The sequence below is a fragment of the Pongo pygmaeus genome, chromosome 13 (assembly GCF_028885625.2).
Source record: "Pongo pygmaeus isolate AG05252 chromosome 13, NHGRI_mPonPyg2-v2.0_pri, whole genome shotgun sequence".
NCBI classification, from domain to species: domain Eukaryota; kingdom Metazoa; phylum Chordata; class Mammalia; order Primates; family Hominidae; genus Pongo; species Pongo pygmaeus.
The window spans coordinates 84,194,968-84,212,166 of record NC_072386.2 but is presented as its reverse complement, the minus strand read 5'-3'; the positions used below and the strand labels follow the sequence as shown (position 1 = coordinate 84,212,166).

General features: G+C 59.6%; 2 protein-coding genes across 2 annotated transcripts; one reads left to right on the top strand and one right to left on the bottom strand.

Moving 5' to 3' along the window:
- Nucleotides 1–1,703: 1,703 nt before the first annotated feature.
- On the bottom strand, nt 1,704–5,680 carry LOC129043660 (uncharacterized). Its single transcript, XM_063649690.1, has 3 exons — nt 4,646–5,680; nt 2,875–4,002; nt 1,704–2,592 (listed from the first exon to the last, which is right to left on the bottom strand). Exons 2-3 carry the CDS (start codon nt 3,076–3,078, stop codon nt 2,242–2,244), a joined length of 555 nt encoding a protein of 184 aa, XP_063505760.1. The 5' UTR covers nt 3,079–4,002; nt 4,646–5,680; the 3' UTR covers nt 1,704–2,241.
- Nucleotides 5,681–6,157: 477 nt separating this feature from the next.
- BARX1 (BARX homeobox 1) lies at nt 6,158–9,880 on the top strand. The gene is made up of 4 exons (XM_054500486.2): nt 6,158–6,586; nt 8,323–8,614; nt 8,697–8,781; nt 9,182–9,880. Exons 1-4 carry the CDS (start codon nt 6,364–6,366, stop codon nt 9,344–9,346), a joined length of 765 nt encoding a protein of 254 aa, XP_054356461.1. The 5' UTR covers nt 6,158–6,363; the 3' UTR covers nt 9,347–9,880.
- Nucleotides 9,881–17,199: the final 7,319 nt, after the last annotated feature.

Here is a 17,199-nt window from a genome sequence, read left to right as displayed (position 1 = left end):
AGGTGAAGACAGGACTGGTAGCCACAGTAGAGTCCTGTGTCAGGAAGGACAGATGCAAGTGTGAGTCCCTGCTGGAACTTGGGCAATGTGATCTGGCCTGGCCTCCCTGCCACCAGGAGACATTCTGGAGGAGATACTGTGGTCCACCTCACCTGGCTAAGGGACCAGGGCCCAGACCCCTTCCCCAATCCCAGGCCTAGCTCCCCAGGCTGCCCAAGCTGGAAAAAATTCCCCACCCCCTACACAGGCTATAGAACCCTCCAAGAGCTCTGTGCCTATTAAACGTATTAAATCTGCAGAGCGTCTGGCACCTGGTGGGCACACCGCGAGCATGAGGGCATCTTCTCTTATTAGGAGGACGGGACTGTGGCTTGGCCGTCCTTCTGATGAAAAGGAACAGAAAGTGGGGGGAGCGGGAGCAGAAGAGGAGACAACAAGAGCGAGAGTGAGCGAGCAATAAAAGAAAGAAGAGGGGTGGGGGGAGGACTTGAAAAAAAACAAAAGAAAGAGGAGGGGGAAATCGGTGGAAGAAGGGAAGAGAGGGGAAAAAAGCAAATAAAGAAAGAAAAGGGGAAAAGAAAGAAAAGCCGAGTCGTTTCCGCGGGCGCCTCGCCGCGTTCTGGCCCGCGCGAGCCGGCCGCTCTCTGGGGTCTCGGGCTCTGCACGTCGGGGAGGCTCCTCGAAAAGCCGGGTCCGCAGCTTCCAGGGGCTGTGACCAGCGCTTCATGGGCTCTGTGGGAGCCCGGGGTGGAAACCAGGTCTCGAGCTGCGGCCTGGCACCAGCCCGGATGGGGCAGGGAGGGCCTGCGGAGTCGGTCCGCACCGTCCCTGACTCTCCTCGGAAGGCCAAAGCTGCATGCTCTTGGGGATCAGTCCTGGGCCAAGGGAGCATTCTCGAAGGGTCCACACTCGCCAGCGGGAGAGCGCCCGTGCGAGTCGCAAACACCATCCCCGCCCGGCCTTGCAGTCCGCGCCCAGCAGCTCTGGCCGGCGCGGCCGGGCCCCACAGAGCCCCGGCACCCAGAAGGCTACTTCCTGGCTCTGGGTGTGGCCTCAGGCGCCGCTGGTTCGCGTAACTGGACTCGGATGCAAGGTCTCTGCGGGAGCCGCCGGGGCTGGCGAGCGGTGGGTGTGAAATGAAGGCGGGACCCGTCCAGGGCCTGGAGGGCTGGGAGCGGCGGGCTGGCGGCTCCGCGTGTCCAGGAGCATCGCCTCAGGTTCCTGGACCACTAAGAACCGGGTCATCTCCGGGTCACAGGAGCGAGTTATTTATTACCTATCTAAGGATCTATCTTTTATTTTTATTTATTATTTTTTGTTAAGAGACGGGGTCTGGATCTGTTGCCCAGGCTTGTGCAGTGGGGCAATCATTGTTCGCTGCAGCCTCGAACTGTTGGGCTCAAGGAATCCCCCTACCTCAACCTGCCCAGAAGCTGGGACTACAGGCGCTTGCCACCACGCTGGGCTGTTGAATGTATTTAAACTAACACTTCCATAGAAAATTAAACATTAAAAAAAATCAACAACAAAACTTACAAAACAAAAATAAAGCAGCGAATTCCAAAGGAACAAATTTGTAAATTGCTCCAAGAGGGGGAGCTTGGAAAGAGAGGGGGACGTGTCTAAAGGCGCTGTCACCCGAAACACAATTTGACCCCGAGTTTCTAGGGCTTTGAAATGACTCAAAACGAATGCCCATATTTGCGTTCGAAATTTTCATGAAAGAAAGGGTCACAGAGACTGGCTTCTCCAAAGAGAAAGCGAGTTGGTGGTCTCCAGGAGATAGTGACCTGTAAGCGTGGGGAGGGGGTAATTTTATAATTCCAAAATTTTCTGTTTTGAAGCTAGAAAAGATGTTGCCAATCTCGGCTCGGGGCAAAAGCAGAGCGAACGCCGCAGCCCACCCGGACGGGGCGTTCCGGGCGAGGTCCAGGCGGCCTCTGTCGGGCACAGCACACCTGCGTCCAAGGCCGGTGCCCCAGTCCCAGCAGCACCACCAACGCCACCAACAGCCTGCTGGGCCGAGGACAATCAGAACCAAAGGTTTAAAAAAAAAAAAAAAAAGAAGAAGAAGAAAAGAAAAAAGAAAAGAGGTTTGAAACGAGCTCCATTCCCGGCGCTCGCGACGCGTTCCCAGGGACAGACCGTGTGCTGGGCGGCTGGGCGCGCAAGGCTGCGCGGGGAGCAGAAGGCCGCGAGGTGGGGCGGCCCGGGGCCGCCTGGGTCCCTAGGGGCTGGACGTCAACCTGTTAGAGGGCGTGGGACCCCCCGCAGGCGGCTGCTCGGACGACCGCATCCGGAGGTGAGCTGACCGTTCTGGAAGAAGCCTCCGCTCCACCGCGGCCCCAACTTCGTTTTGCCAATTAAGATGCAGAACCGCCGCAAGTGGGAGCGGAAACAAACTGCCCACGGCCGAGGCGGATGGAGGAGAGCCCAGCGCCCTCCAAGCGATGCACGATCCCCCTGCCGCTGGCTGCTGCTGCTGAGCCTGCCCCGAGTGTTCCTTCCAGACTTAGCTTTCGCCTCTGTACAACGAACGGCTCCTGGACCCCTTCGCACGCGGAGCCATTTCACAATCCCGCCTTGGAGGCGCTGGAGTAGGAGAAGGGTGTGAGTGGAGGGGAGGTGGTTCTGGAACCTACACCTGAATGCTTAGGGGATTCGGTTGTGGGAATGAGGTGGTCCCCTCCCTGTCCCGCAACCTCCAAAGGGGCTGTAGGGTCTGAGGGGCGAACATGGGTGGGGAGGGGGTCGGTTCTGCTCTCCGAGGGCCCCTCATCCAGCGACCGGGCGGCGCCGAGGACCCCCTGCCGCCCGGAGCCCCTCGCCGCCCGGCTGCTAGGGAGGGCTGCTGGCCCGGGGCGCTGAGGTCACCTTTTCCACTGCGCCCGCCGCGAGCAGGACGGTTTCCGGGATTTTCGCGGCGGCGGCTAGAGGCCTCGGGAGGGGGGATGTCCCAGGCGTCGGGCTGGCAGCTGCGCCCCTGGGGTGGGGACTGCAATCCCAGACTGCACCCCACTGGGGAGGAGGCTTCCCCTCTCTGGGCCTCGGTGTCCTCGACAGGGAGGGGGTTGCCATTCTCTGGGAGCCTCTTTTTTCGGCCGCCAACGCGGCAGTGCCTGAGCAGAGGAGGCCCCGCCGCCGCCGTTTTTGTGTAATTTTCGCCTAAAAGGGGTTTATCTGCTGGTTTGTCCTGGGGTAGGGCGACGGGGAGTTTGTGTCTAGCAAGAGCCGGAGGACCAGGGACAGACCTACGAGGGAGGTGTTTTGGGCAACTGGGGGCAGGACCCTGGCTCTCTCAGCCCCTGGAGCCAGCTGCGGTCTCCCAAAGTTCCCTAGGCGCTGGGCATTCTCCTTCCAGCCCTCAGGGCCTCATTCCCAAAGCCGCCCTCTGCTCATGCTGCAGGGCTGGCCTGGGGCTGCAGGAAATGGTCCTGGCCAGAGTCCAAGGAGCTGGGGGTGCACACCTGTGGAATGGGGTGAGGGCTGGGCTGCACTAGTCTTTTGACTCCCCAAAATCTACAGATGAGGCCTCCATCCTGAAAATGACCCCCTCCCCCACAAGCTGACCAAGGAGCTACCCCAGGGGGATGGCTCATAGTAAAATAAGTTTAGTGACAGCTGATGAACAGTGTGATCCCCAAATCCTTGGATCTGGAATCTGGGGACCCATTTTGAGGATGTGAGACCCTCAGGTCTTGAGCATGGGGCAGAGATGGTTCAAATGTGGGTAGCTTCTGTTAGGGCCCAAATAACAGGGGATGGGACAGAGGCTAGCTGGGCCTACTCAGGGGAGAAACCACCACTAGGCTATGCCCTTAGGGAGATGTAGAAGCCAGGGGGTGAGGAAGGGGCAGGGGCCCTGCTAAGATGGGGGAGGTGAGGGAGGAAGCCGGGAAAAGGGGCTTGATATGGCTCTGTACAAGGAGCAATAGTAAACCAGCCCTACTCACTGTAGTCCCTGCACCAGGCCCTGCCTCTTGCTGGGCCTCAGTTTCCCATCTGAAAAAGGAGATGGTTGGATTGAGTGATACCATTGCACTCATCTAGGGAGGGTTCTCTGAGTCTACCCACGGATAGGGGGAGCCCGACTGGGCTGCCCCGGCCTCCCAGGAGACACTGGCTTGTTTCTATTTGCCAGGTAGGATGTCAGTGGCTGCTTGGCCAACAGAGACAGGGCCAGCTTCCTGGTCTCTTGGTCTCTCAGGAGGAGGCCTGCTCAGTGTGGAATACTGTTGCTCTTAGTGGGCCCCTCTCCACCCTTTCCAAAGAACCATGTAGGCTCACAGCACCACTCTCCAAGGGAGTCTGAAGCAACTGGTGGCCATTGAGGCCACCTTCTTTCAGTCCCAATGGTAACTCCGAGTTCAGAAAGTCATGCAACAACTGGGAAGGAGAGATAGTGTGCTTTGGGACTGGGATCTTACCAGAGTAAGGTAGTCTTTGTCCTCACTCCAGGCCCTACAGACAAAGGATCTGGGCCACTTCCTAGTCCCCACCTGCCCCCCACCCCCAATCCCGAGTCTGGGGCAGGTGCCAGGGGCTGAGGGCCAGCCTGAAGGCCTCCCCACCAGCAGCTGGAGCTGGAGAAAGGACTTCAACTTGGGTGGGGGGCATGACTGTAGGTGTGGTAAGCCCTAGTTACCTGAGGTAAAGACTGAGGCCCCACATGGAGCTCACAGAGGAAGTCGGGGTGGCCCAGGACACCCCCAGTGCGTCAGGTGCTGACTGGCAGTGGTGGATGGGGCTGGGAGGTAGGACCTGTGATTCCTGAGAAGGAGGAAGGCAGGTGCTCCTCCCCCAACCTCCTGGGGACACTTCTCCCCTCTTGCCTGGAGGAACTGTTTTCTCTCCAAACAGACCTAAGGGCTCCCAGGGTGCAGGACCCTCGGAGTGCAGGACCCCCTCACTGAGTTCTCACAGTCTCTCTGGAGCCAAAGGTCAGCATCTCCTCAGGACAGGTAAGGAAACAGGCCCAGAAAGGGTCAGTGGTTTCACCAGTAGTGGCAGGACCAAAGAGAGGAGTTCAGCTTAGGGTAGCTTTGGGGTTGTTCACTCCACGGCTTGGGCTTATACTCTTCTAAGGATGGAAAGAAAGATCTAGAGAAGGCACTGCCAATTTCTTCCACCATGTTGGAGCCTTTGAGGCTCCACAATGGAGCCAGGTCCCACCAGAGTTTGGTCTTTACACTCTCAGAGCACCCAGTGGCCCCCTGGCCCCAGCTTCGCCCAGTAACAGTTTCTTGATGCTCCAAAGCTGGGAAAAGACAAAGCTGCATCCTTCCCTTCTCCTGGAATCCTTTTCCTTTTCTAACTAGGGGGATGTAACCAGCCCACAGCCTCCTGGGGGCTGTCAAGGAGGGTGTGTCCATGGATCACTTGAATTTGCAATTCAAGCAAATCTCGGCTGGAGAACATTTTTCTCTCAGGGCAGCCCGGAGAGAAATGAGGCCGTACGTGGTAAACTGAGGCAGAGGTGGGAGGGGTGCACAGGTGCCGCTACCGCTCTGCCCCTTGCATCCCTGAACGCTGCCTCACCCTTGCCGGGTTGGCGGTGTTGAGTCCGGGACTGGAGGCTGCTCGAGACCACCTCCTTCCCAGCTGAGGAGCGCGGCCTTTGCCCCTCCTCCTCTCGACCTTTCCGGGGCTACCTAAAAGCCGATCAAGCCGCCCGTTTTCTAGCTGTCCTCTTTCTTTACCGCCCCTTCCCTCTGCCCCGCCTGCCTCTGTGCCCTCCGTCACGTCACAGCCCGCTGGCTCTCACGCCTCTTTTGGTCTCTCTGTGCACATCTCAGTGGCGTCTCTGGTACCCTCACATCACTGTCTGGAATCTTGTTTGACCCACGCCGTCTCCCTCTGCCCCTTCTCTCACCTGTGTCGTTTGATCCCTCCGACTCTCGTCTCTGGGGGTCTTGCCTCCCGAACTCTCCGGCTCTCTCTTTCCAGGGCGTGCGCTCCGCTCGGTCTCCCTCGGTCTCGGTCGGCCGGCCTCTTTCACGCGGCCCCCTCCTTTCTGGCCTCCCTTCCGCCTCCCTCCCTTCTGGGTCCCTCCCTCCGGCTCAGCCCAGGGGTTGGGGGCGGTGGCGCGGGGCGGGGCGGGGCGGGGCGGTGACGCGGGGCTGGCCGGGCAAGAGGCGCGGCGGCGCGGGGCGGGGGCGCAGTCCCGGGTTCGACCGACCGAGCCCCGAGCGCCCCGCCCGCGCCCTGCGCCTCCGCCCGGCCGGCCGGCGGGGGAGGGGGCATGAGCCGGCGCCCGCGCGCCGCCCCGAGCTGCGGGCCGGCCTAGAGCCCCGCGCGGGCCCCGCGCCGGAGCCAAGCCGCCGCCGCCGCCGCCAAACCGCGGGCGCAGCAGTGGGCGCCGCGATGCAGCGGCCGGGGGAGCCGGGCGCCGCGCGCTTCGGCCCGCCCGAGGGCTGCGCGGACCACCGGCCGCACCGCTATCGCAGCTTCATGATTGAGGAGATCCTCACGGAGCCACCGGGGCCCAAGGGCGCCGCGCCCGCAGCCGCCGCTGCCGCGGCGGGCGAGCTGCTGAAGTTCGGCGTGCAGGCGCTGCTGGCGGCGCGGCCCTTCCACAGCCACCTGGGTACGTGTGGCGGCCGCGGGGTCGCGGGCCGGGCTTGGCGGGAGACAGCGAGCTGAACCGCGGGGGCTCCCCGAGCCTCCTCCGGCCTCGAAGCAGCCCCGGGAAGCTGCTCTGGGAGCGCAGGTTCTGGGACCGTCTCTCGGAGCCCTCCAGGCGGGAGGCAGAGGGTGCAAGCGCCAGGCCTCACAGAAACCAGGCATCGTGCCCGCGGGCCTCCCGGGGAGGGTGTTCGCTCTTTCCTTCACTGCTTCCCTTCGGCCTCCAGCCCGGGGACCCCGAGTGAGCATCCCCGTTGCAGGCGCACTGCCAGGCTACGGACTCTTGTGGGTGGAAGCGACCTCAGGCCACGGGCGCCTGGGCTTCGCTGCAGAGGGCTGGCCGGGAGTGGCCGCGGCTGCCCAACCCAGGGAAGTCGGACCGCTGGGGAGGAGGCCTGCGCTCCCGAGGGCTGGGTGCTGACGCGGGCCCAAGCCGGCCCGGAGTCCCCGGGAGCTCCAGCGGGCGAGAAACGCGGCCTTGGCCGCAGTGCGGACCTGCTTGGGCCTTGCCTTGGGGCCAGAGGCCTGACTGTGAGCAGCTGCCTGCCTGTCCCTTCTGCTTTCAGGTCGGCTGGGCCTCTGCAGGGCTTGAACGGCCTGCGCAGACCTTTTCAGCTTCTGCCCTTTCTCCTAATTTGGCGGGGCCTGCTCTGCCCTGATGGTGCTGTCTCCATCGCACTCCACCTTCGTCTTGTCTTTCCCTATCTCGCTTTCCACCCGTCTGCCGGTCGGCCTCCCTCACTTCTATCATTGGGGTCGGCCTGCCTCCCATCTCCCACCTTTTCCCTACGGGTCCTCTGCCCCACATTTACCTGCGCCTTGCCCTGCCCTTTCCGACTCCAGCCGGGCTAGGATTCGCACCTCAGTGACAGGCCTGTCGGGGAAGGGAGGCTTCTACGCTGTAGCCGGGACCCCAGCCCTTCAAGTCGCCTTCCCTACACCCCCCACCTCCTAGTCGGTGCTCCCCAGCCTGGAGACGGCAGGGCCAGCGCGCTCCTTGTAAGTCCAACTGGGACTCGGCCATTCGGCTACCTTTCATCTCCATCTGCTCTGTTGCTACTAATTCGTTTGAAGCGGGCACACAATCATTTTAGGACTGAAGAAAATGGAAACATCTTCATAGAGAAGCGTCTGAAAATAGAAAAAGTGAACAATAATTTCCAGGTTCTCAGAGTACTTTGGAATTTCCGGGAAGCACCCAACTCCGGCCCAGATGACTCCTGGCCACGGCATGGCTGTTGTGCCACGCACGGAAGAGCAAATGTGCATGCTCCGTGCATGTTCTTTTTCTAACGCAGCAATGCTAATTTGGTTGGAGCAAACGCCCATCTTCTTAGGACCAGCTGCCGTTTTCTTTTTGGTTTCTACTTTCCATGAAAGACAAGACACACTCCGAGTTTCTCGCAGCTGCAAACATGTTCATCAAGAACCCCGAGATCTCAGAGGCAGCTGAGGCCTGCGGAACTCCAGGACAGAACACGGACAGGGTCGAGGAGATACTCCCTCTCAAATCTGGGGAACAGCAGCGTTGAGGAGGGTCTCCATCTGCGCCACTGGCGCCGAGCGGCAGGGCGTGGAGGTTTTGCGCCGGGTGGCACTGGCCAAGGGCGAGCACCCCCGCGGCACGTGGTGCGGCAGTACCTGGGGCAGAGGAGCGCGGCCGTAGCTCACCTGGCTCCTCATTCTCTTTCTTCGCAGCCGTGCTGAAGGCCGAGCAGGCGGCGGTGTTCAAGTTCCCACTGGCGCCGCTGGGCTGTTCAGGGCTGAGCTCTGCGCTGCTGGCGGCGGGGCCTGGGCTGCCCGGCGCCGCCGGTGCGCCACACCTGCCGCTCGAGTTGCAGCTCCGCGGGAAGCTGGAGGCGGCAGGCCCTGGGGAGCCAGGCACCAAGGCCAAGAAGGGGCGTCGGAGCCGCACTGTGTTCACCGAGCTGCAGCTGATGGGCCTGGAGAAACGCTTCGAGAAGCAGAAGTACCTTTCCACGCCGGACAGGTAGGGCGGGGCAAGGCTGGGGCCAGCGGGCTGTGGGAGTGTGGTCACTTGCCTTGCTGAGGGTGCGCCCTGCTCTTTCCAGAATAGATCTTGCTGAGTCCCTGGGCCTGAGCCAGTTGCAGGTGAAGACGTGGTACCAGAATCGGAGGATGAAGTGGAAGAAAATAGTGAGTGTGCCTGGTGGCTTCCCACCCCTCAGCTTCCTGGGCCATGCCCCGGTGCATGCAGAGCTGCTCTCCTCCTTCTCCCCACGGAGACTCTGCCCAACCTCCCGATTCCCTCGGTGCCTGGTACGCACCGGAACCCTCTCAGTTCTTTCTGCCCCTTGGGTAAGCCAACATTTCTTCCTTTCCCGCGGCACCGTCAGGCCTCCTGGCAGTCTTATGCTCCCCAGGCCAGGCCGCTCCCCAGGCGGCATTCGGACAAATAGCCGCCATTTCCCGGGACATTTCCCCACCATTTCCTCATATGGACCCTGCATTCCTTAGTCCCACCTGGGTTCAAGTCTCCTCGGGGGTCCCCAGTCCACGTGCTGGCTCACCCAGTTGCTGGCGGTCCCCCGTGCAGGTGCTGCAGGGCGGCGGCCTGGAGTCTCCCACTAAGCCCAAGGGGCGGCCCAAGAAGAACTCAATTCCAACGAGCGAGCAGCTTACTGAGCAGGAGCGCGCCAAGGATGCAGAGAAACCGGCGGAGGTGCCGGGCGAGCCCAGCGACAGGAGCCGCGAGGACTGAGGGCTGTATACGGTGCGGGACCCGGGATGCCCGCGCCACCCACAGCCCCCTCACTCGGCAGAAACCCGCGAGCCGGCCCTTCCGCGTCCAAGAAGTTTACTTCCTAAACCTTTTTATTATTATCTTGAATGCGGACGATTGGGGCCGAACGAGGAAGGACACAGACCCTAAAGACAGACCCAGGTCCCAGGGGGCTTCTGGGCTCTAACCTGGGAGACTCGCATCCAGCGCGGCGGAAGCAACAGTCTCTGCCCTGAGCTCCGTGGTGCAGAGCGCTCCACGCGCATTCACGCCCCGCTCCTCGCCTGCACTCCCACCCCGTCTGGGCCTGCCATCCCGGCCGGGGAGCCTCCAGGCACACACCCGCTTCTGGACGTCGGGGACCCGGCGGTTGGGCTCAGGCCACCACGGCCTGAGATTGCCCCGGGGCAACCCGTCGGCTCGGCCTGGAGGCCGGGTCCCCGATGTCGCTGGGGCCCCTAACCCCTCTTGCGAAGACGGTGACTTTTTTTCCAATAAAATATTTTATGACACAGTCGGGCTTGGTGGAGCAGCTTCTGAATCCGCAGGGGGTGGGGGTGGGCGCGGCAAGATAAGCGGAACGCCGGCAGTTGCTTCTTAAACTTCCTTTCCTCCCACTCTGTCGAAGGCAGCTGTGCTCTTCACCATCAAGCCCAGGCTAGGCACGGCGGGCGGCTCGGTGGCTGCAGGATCCTAGGAATCGCTTCCACTCTGGGCGTGAGGGGCCAGTCTGAACTCCACCTCCTCTCCCTTGCCAGCTAGAGAGCCGCTGGCAGGAGCGGTCAGGCCGCATCGCGGGTGCCCAAAGGAGCCGGAGCCAGAGGTCCGCCGCGGAGCTCGCTCCGGAAGTGTCCCGGACAGAGAGCCGCCTCGGTTGTTGTTTCGGTTTCCTGGGACTTGAAGGACCAGTTTGTGCGGTCCTTGAGATGGTCTTCACCAACCCTTTATGAGGCGGATGGGAAGTCGAGGACGCAAGGTTTGGACAGAGCCCCCCACCAGCGCGGTAGCCCGCCCGCGGGTCCTTGCAGCAGCAATGGCTCCCCAGAGTTCGCATATTTTCCGCAGAATACTCAGGGCGGCGGCGCCTGGGCTGCTGAGTTCCAGCTCTGGGCAGTGACGGCACCTGGCTGACGGAGAGAGAGGACTCAGCTGATACCGGCCTAGAGAGGGTGGTCCCTTGCAGGGACACAGCTTGGTTGCGTGTGCTCTCAGGTGCCCCCTTCTCATGGAGGTCTCAGTTGCCTTCCCGCAGTCCAGGCTGGGCTCAGGGCTGCCTGTGGGTTCCTGTCCTCGTGCTTCCTGAAGCTGGGGGTGGGGAGGATGACCAGAGGTGGGGATGGAGCCATGGCCACTTTACTGGTTAAAGCTCAGGAAGACTATGAAACTTGGCCATTCAGAGTTCCTGAAGCCAGGTCCTTCCAGGCTCAAAAAGGAAAAGAGATTTAGGTACAATAACAACAACAAAAAAGAGATTCAGGAACAAACAAACAAAAAACTCAGCTGCAGGCTTTGTGTTTCAGAATGTGAAAGTGACTTCTTTTGGCCCCCACCTATTGTGGCAACACCTTCCCTTTCAGATCTTGGCTTGATAGGCTCTTCCCAGAACCTGAGCTTGGACTTCCCCTGCTGGAACCTCAAGGCCTGAAGGAATGAGGGGTCCGGGGGGGGCGGGGGGCGGTGGGAGGGCGGCGTGGGGAGAGGAGAGGGAGAGAGCAAGCACTTTCCGAGGGCTGCAGCCACTTTCCTCACCCCAGACCTGCCAGGTGTGGGAAACCAGCTCTTGCTCACTCTGAGTTCTTAATTCAGCCTTGCAAACAGCTCCCAGACTACTCGCCTGCTTTTCCTGAGAAGCCAGAAAACCTACCCAACCTTGACCGCCTGGAATGAATGAATCATCAGTGTGTGACTGCGGCCCCTAATCCCTTCCAGCCTTGGGGTTACTCCTACGTCTTTAAACCTAGTGACCCTGCAGTAACTTTCCTGCACTGGTCCCAGCAGCCAAGTGACTTACGTGACTGCATTTAATCCTCTCCATTTGAAAGGACAGGAAGTGAAGGTCTGACTTCTGTGGAAAGGGAGGCCTGAGGGACCTGGTTTCCAGCTATGTCTCTACCATACAGAGTTGTGAAAGAAGGTAGAATGCACCTACAGCAGTCAAGAGGGGCAAGGAGGGGGATCTGACCAGCATCAGTCACAGTTAGTTCAGGGCTCTCCGGTTTTACTAAATCCGAGGAAGGCAACCTTCGGCAGATTAGCTGCCCTGCGAATCTTTGGCATTTTCCCAAGGTGCCTCGCTGTTCTGGACCTAGTGGTCTTTGTAGGACCAGGGCTCTAAGGGGTGGGGGAGGGGGTCTGGCCAATCCGGAGTCAGAGCACAAGGTCCCCAATATTTCAGCGGGAACAGCCCCCTCCCGGCACAGAGGGGAACTTGATGCGGGAACTCCGGTCCGGGGGTCACCTGTGGGTCAGTGGGGAAGTTGGGCCTCAAATGAGGGAGACCAGATTCCAGGCCCTGCAGTGCGGGAGGGGTGGAGTTTTTGTCACTGCCTTCACCTCTGTGCTCCATGGCGGGACAGGGAACGCGGAGGCAGACCGAGTCCCCGAGACTGGGGAAGAGGAGAGGGCTGCACGCCATTGTGTTTGGGCAGCTCAGGGCTTCCTTGCTTGGTGGAACCCTTGAGACCCAACGGAAGCTCCAGGCCCGCTCCAGGGAGCTAAGGCGCAGAGGCAGACGATTGCCCGCCGGCCCGGAGACCCCGTGCTGACCTAGCCCGCAAAGCTGCCACTCTAGGTAAAGGGCCGCATCCTGACTTCCAAGGTGACGCGGTCTGTCGGACTGCGCGTGCCCAACCGGAGCTACCTGGCGTCCGCCCTGCGTGCCACTGCGCCCCAGCCACCGAGCGCTGAGGTTGTCTCTCTGCCTGCAGGCAGCAGTCGCATCCCTCATTTCAGGCCCGGGGCTTGAAGAAAAGGTCCCTTGGATCCTGTTCCTCTTCCCCTCTATGCACAAGTCTCTTCTCATCCCCAAAGTCCTGGGAAACAAAACCCAGATATGGCGTGGGCCCAGGCGGTGGCTGAGCTTCCCGGAGCCCGGGGGCCGCAGCCAGGGGAGGGAGAGGGCTCAGGAGTCTCGCGAGAGCTGTGGCCCTGCGGGAGTGGGGAGCGCCTGCGACCGCCTGGACCCTGGGGACGCGAAGGGCTGGGGGCGGAGAGAGGGCTGGGATTAGCCTGGCCGCAGCGTTCGCCCAGAGGCGCGAAGTTTGCGCTCAGTGTGCTTTGTTCAAGGTGCCCTGGGGAATGAGGGAGTCCTTGGGGAGGATTGTCAGAAGGGCCCCGGCCCGGGATGGGGGAGGTGGTCGCTTCTCGACTGGTGTGATCCTGGCCGGAGCAAGACGTTCTCCTGGTCAGTAGAAGGGGAGCTGGAGAGTCCCGGGAGAGAGAAGACTTGGGCGGCGCCCAGCTGGGCCCGGCACGCAGGAGGCGTGTGGGGAACGGAAGGCTACTTGCAGCTGGCTTAGATATTCCAGCTCACCGCAGGCTCCACGCACAGCCCCCGTACCGCGAGGACAGTCGCAGGCGTAGTCGCGAGCGGGGGCGCCCCATCCCTCCCCCTGGCTTTTCACCTAAAAAAAAAAAAAAAAAAAAAAAAAGTTCCTCTGGCTTGCTCCCTTCCCTGTTCTGGATTCCCCTAGAGGGTCACTTGTGGGGACTAAGAAAGAAAAAAAAAAAGAAGCGCGGGTCCCAGCCCGAGTCGACAACAGCAGAATCTGAAGTTTTTGTCCCCTGGAGCCTGAGGGCACTCTTACTGTGCCTACAGGGAAACCGAGCAGGGCCGGCTAGGAGTGGCCAAAATGTGGTTCTCTCAACCCAGAGTGAGCACCTCCACTCGGCCATCTCTCCCCATCTCCCTGGAGCTCCAGGGTCCGAGCAGAAACCTGGCACCGCCTCTGTTTTCAGTTGCTCCCCTGCCTGATTTCCTTTCTACGGGTCAGGGAGCCTCTGCCCTAGAAATGACAGTACCGGAGAAGGAACGCAAAGGACATCCCCTGAGCCCACTTTGGGTTCTTGTGTCCACGGAGAACACTAGCTGATGCTGGGAACCTCTGCCCCCTCTGTCCAGGCTGGGTTCCCCAGCGGTCCCACCTACCGCCCCCACCCTCCCTCCCAGCTCAGCTCGGGGCCAGATCTCGGAGCTGAAGGAAAACTTCTCAAATGCCACCTCCCCAATCCCACTGTAGGGAGGTAGGGGAGCTGGGACTCCTCGCTCCGCTGGGCGGGGCAAGAAGGTAACGGCAGCCACGGGGCCAGCAGGTGCTGACTCTGGCTCAGCTCTCTACCCCTGTTCTGGTCCCCCGGGCCACTCATAACTTCCTGCCCCAGGACTGTCAGAGGCCCCTCCAGGGAAGGGCCTTTCCTCTTGGGATCTCTCTGACTTTGGAAGGAGGATTCTCACTGGTGTGACTTCAGAAGTTCAATTTGTCTTAGCTCTTACACAGTAGTGTTCCTAGGTCTCGACTTTAAGACAGCATCTTCCCATTTCTGAAATCTGGGTTCCATAACAGTTGAGATGGGGATGAGGGTCCCAGAGGCTGTGGGTGTCATGGATGCTCCGTGTGACCCCCCGCCCACTCCCATGGGTGTACTGCCGAGTTTATTTAGCCATTCCAGTGGACAGTGGTGGCCCCTGGCCTCTCAGGCACCAACACTGGATGGGAAGACCACGGAGGGGAGTCCTTCAGCTAGGCCAAGGAATTCACAGGGGAGGAGCAGCTTGGGGCGGGGCGGGGTGGGGGTGGTGGTGGTGGTTCTTCAGCAAGGCACAGAAATTCACAGGGGGGGAGTAGCTTAGAGGGTGTCCATGGAGAGAGGTGTCTCTGACCTCAAAGAAATTTTAGGAATACCTCCACTGATGATTGATTGCGCTGATAGTTGCCGTTTTGATGTACACTCAATAGTGATCTGAGTTTTTTTTTTTAAATCTATGTCCTAATAAGCCTAAAAGAGATCTTTGAGTAAGTACAAAATAAAAATTCCAGGTGATATGAGAGCAATGGGTTACGGCTTCATTCGCAATATTTAAACAACGTTTCTTTCTCAATGCTTCAGGAAATAATCGTGCATATGACATCAGTGGCAGCATGGACTGGCTGATATGTATCAAGCTCTTATGTCAGCCCTTCATTCCTTTAACAAGCACTTATTGAGTATGGCAGACAATTCCTAGCGCTAGGGACAGAATCCCCCCCCCAATTTATTCTGAATTACCTTATCGATCCAGGGACACCCCAGTAAGCTAGGTGCTCCTGCTCCCATTTTCCAGAAGATAAAGCTCACAGATGTTAGGCAATTTGCCCAGGAACACAAAGCCATTAGCAACGAATTGGATCTGATTTCAGCTTGGTTAGTCTCCACTGCCCCTCACTCAGCAGCCTCAAGGTCCAGCTTGGGGTGCCCCACATGCCTTAGAGTCTCCAAAGCCCCTGCCTGCCTGGAATAAGTCTCACTCATTTGTTCACCAATTTGTTCAACATGCCCTCTGCGTGCCAGACACTGTGCTAGGGAGGGGTGGACAGACGGTGAAGAAGCCACAATTAAATCCACAAGATGATTTCAGAGAGTGATCGTTGTCATGTGGAAAATGCAGCAGGTGATAGAAGATGAGTGGGGTGGGGGCTTTATTCAGGGTGGTCTGGGAAGATTGGTCTCAGGAAGTGACCCTTCAGTGGAGACCTGAGTGACCAGGAGGAAGGGGCCGTGCTGTGAAAAGCGCCTGGGGATGAGCGAAACCAAGTGCAAGGTCCGGAGGCGGTTATGAGCCTAGCGGAGGGAGGTGGTGCGGAGGGAGGTGGTGTAGTGGGAGGCCAGGGTGTCCGAACGAGCAAGGAGAGGTGGAAGAGTGGGAGAAAGCAGGCAAGGATGTGGGCCCAGGCGCCACTTGGAAGCTCTGGGAGGAGGCAGCGTCTTGCTCTTGCGCCTTGGCCCGGGAGAGCCCCTGACAGCCGCCCCAAGTCCGCCCTGCAGAACGCAACTCCGCCCGCACGCGCTGCCGCCCCAGCCCCCGCGGCGGCTCCGCCTCCACCAGGCAATTTGCTTTTTTTCTCCTTTTTCATAAGGATGCAATTTTCTGCGTGCTTTAAGGACATTAGAAGGGCGTTTGACTGACGCGCCATGCGAAACGCATTAGCGAGGCTCGCGCTGCGCACGGCAGGCGGCGCCGCCCGTGCAAGGGGCAGGTGGAGGCCGAGGCAGGGGAGGACGCGCAGAGGGACTCGACCCCGAGGGAGGAGAGACTGAGACACGGGGTAAGAAATGCAGGAAGGAGAGACAGAGGTGGAAGACAGCGGCAGTGTCTAAGAGAGAGAGAAAAGGGGAAACGGAAGTGTGTGTGAGAAAGTGGGGGTGGGGAGGCACAGAAACTGCGGAAAGCGAGGGGGAGAAATGGAGAGACGGGCTGGAGAAAGGAAAGGGAAAGGGCAGATAGAAGAAGAAGGTGGGAAAGTTGGGGTGAGGAAAGAGTTACTGAAGGAAGGCAGCCCAGCTGTCCCGCAGACCACCATGTGACCTTGAGCACAGAAACGAGCGAGTTCCCTGCCTGGTAGTGGAGAAAATGGAAAGTGACAGAAAACTTCCTCCTTGTGTTTCTGCTTTTCCAATGAGCCAACTTCCCCAGGGCACTCGCACATGCTGTTCCTCAGTCTGCAATGCTCTTCCCTGTGCTCCCGGCTGCCAGGGACTGTCTCCTTCTTCCGTCCTGGGCTCTCAAGGGTCGTTTCGCAGAAGAGGCCTGCTCTGACCTTGACTCACCCTGCAGTGCGCTCTGGCACTCACCACCACTACAATGCCTTGTGTATTTACCTGGGATCTATCTTTGGGGCAAGGTGTCTCACAGCTCCTGTCCACCTAGCATTCCCCTGCACTTTAAGGAACTTACTCTGCAAATGCTCCGACACCGCTCCCGCCCCCCAACCTCAGAGTCAGGAGGATGCTGGCTGAGTGGTTCTTTTTTTTCCCCCAGGGGTATCTGTAGGAGTTCCTCCTACTGTCTGAATGGTGGCTGGTGGCTGAGTGTGGGCGGGGGGAAGGTCTGGGGGGTTTGGGCTGGTCCTGCAGTCAGGAATTGGGAATGGTCCAGGGGTCCATGTGGGGATGTGGTGCAGGAGCACCAAGTGGCATCGTTCCCCAGCCCTGGAGCCTGAAGGGAGCCCAGGCCCTCTCCAAGCAGAGGCAGGGATAGAAGCCAGCTTGCACTGGGAACCAGCTATGTGTGCCAGGCCCAGGATGTGGCCTCTCCACCCCCACCTCCACCATTTTGGCAGCATTGATGTTGGGCATGGCCGTGGCTAATCCCAGTGTGGTTAATACTAAAACCTCTTGAGATAGAGAGGGTGAAATCTGTTTCTCAGATGAGAAAACTGAGACTTAGAAAAGGGTCTCACACCTAGTGAATGGCAAGCAGAGCTGGGGTGTAATTCAGCCCAAAGTAACTTGATGAGCTAGTTCTGTATCTTCAGCCCTGAGAAGATTCCCAGAGAAGGCTTAGCTGGCTGAACTGCTTTGCAATTCATTCCAGAATACAGTTTTCTAAGTTCAATCAGTGAAGGCCCAGAATACAAGCACAGCTGAGCCATGGGGCAGCCTAGCACTGTGGTTAAGACCCAGGGCTTCATCATTTGTTAGCTGCGTGACCTTCGGCAAGTTACCTGTCTTCTCTGTGCCTCAGTTTCCCCCTCTTTAAAATAGGAACCGATAACATGATGTCATGTCCTCATTAGGTGCCTGGACATGCAACGAGTGGGATTTCCTCCCAAAAGATTTTTGGAATAAATGTGAGG

What these genes read in the sequence shown, in the direction of transcription:
- BARX1 (XM_054500486.2), top strand. Translation starts at nt 6,364, where the DNA reads ATGCAGCGGCCGGGGGAGCCGGGCGCCGCGCGCTTCGGCCCGCCCGAG. An exon ending in GCCCTTCCACAGCCACCTGG is followed by an intron (nt 6,587 to 8,322) that starts GTACGTGTGGCG and finishes CTTTCTTCGCAG; the next exon opens with CCGTGCTGAAGGCCGAGCAG. An exon ending in GGATGAAGTGGAAGAAAATA is followed by an intron (nt 8,782 to 9,181) that starts GTGAGTGTGCCT and finishes TCCCCCGTGCAG; the next exon opens with GTGCTGCAGGGCGGCGGCCT.
- LOC129043660 (XM_063649690.1), bottom strand. Translation starts at nt 3,078, where the DNA reads ATGGCAACCCCCTCCCTGTCGAGGACACCGAGGCCCAGAGAGGGGAAG. An exon ending in CGGCGGGCGCAGTGGAAAAG is followed by an intron (nt 2,593 to 2,874) that starts GTGACCTCAGCG and finishes CTCCTACTCCAG; the next exon opens with CGCCTCCAAGGCGGGATTGT.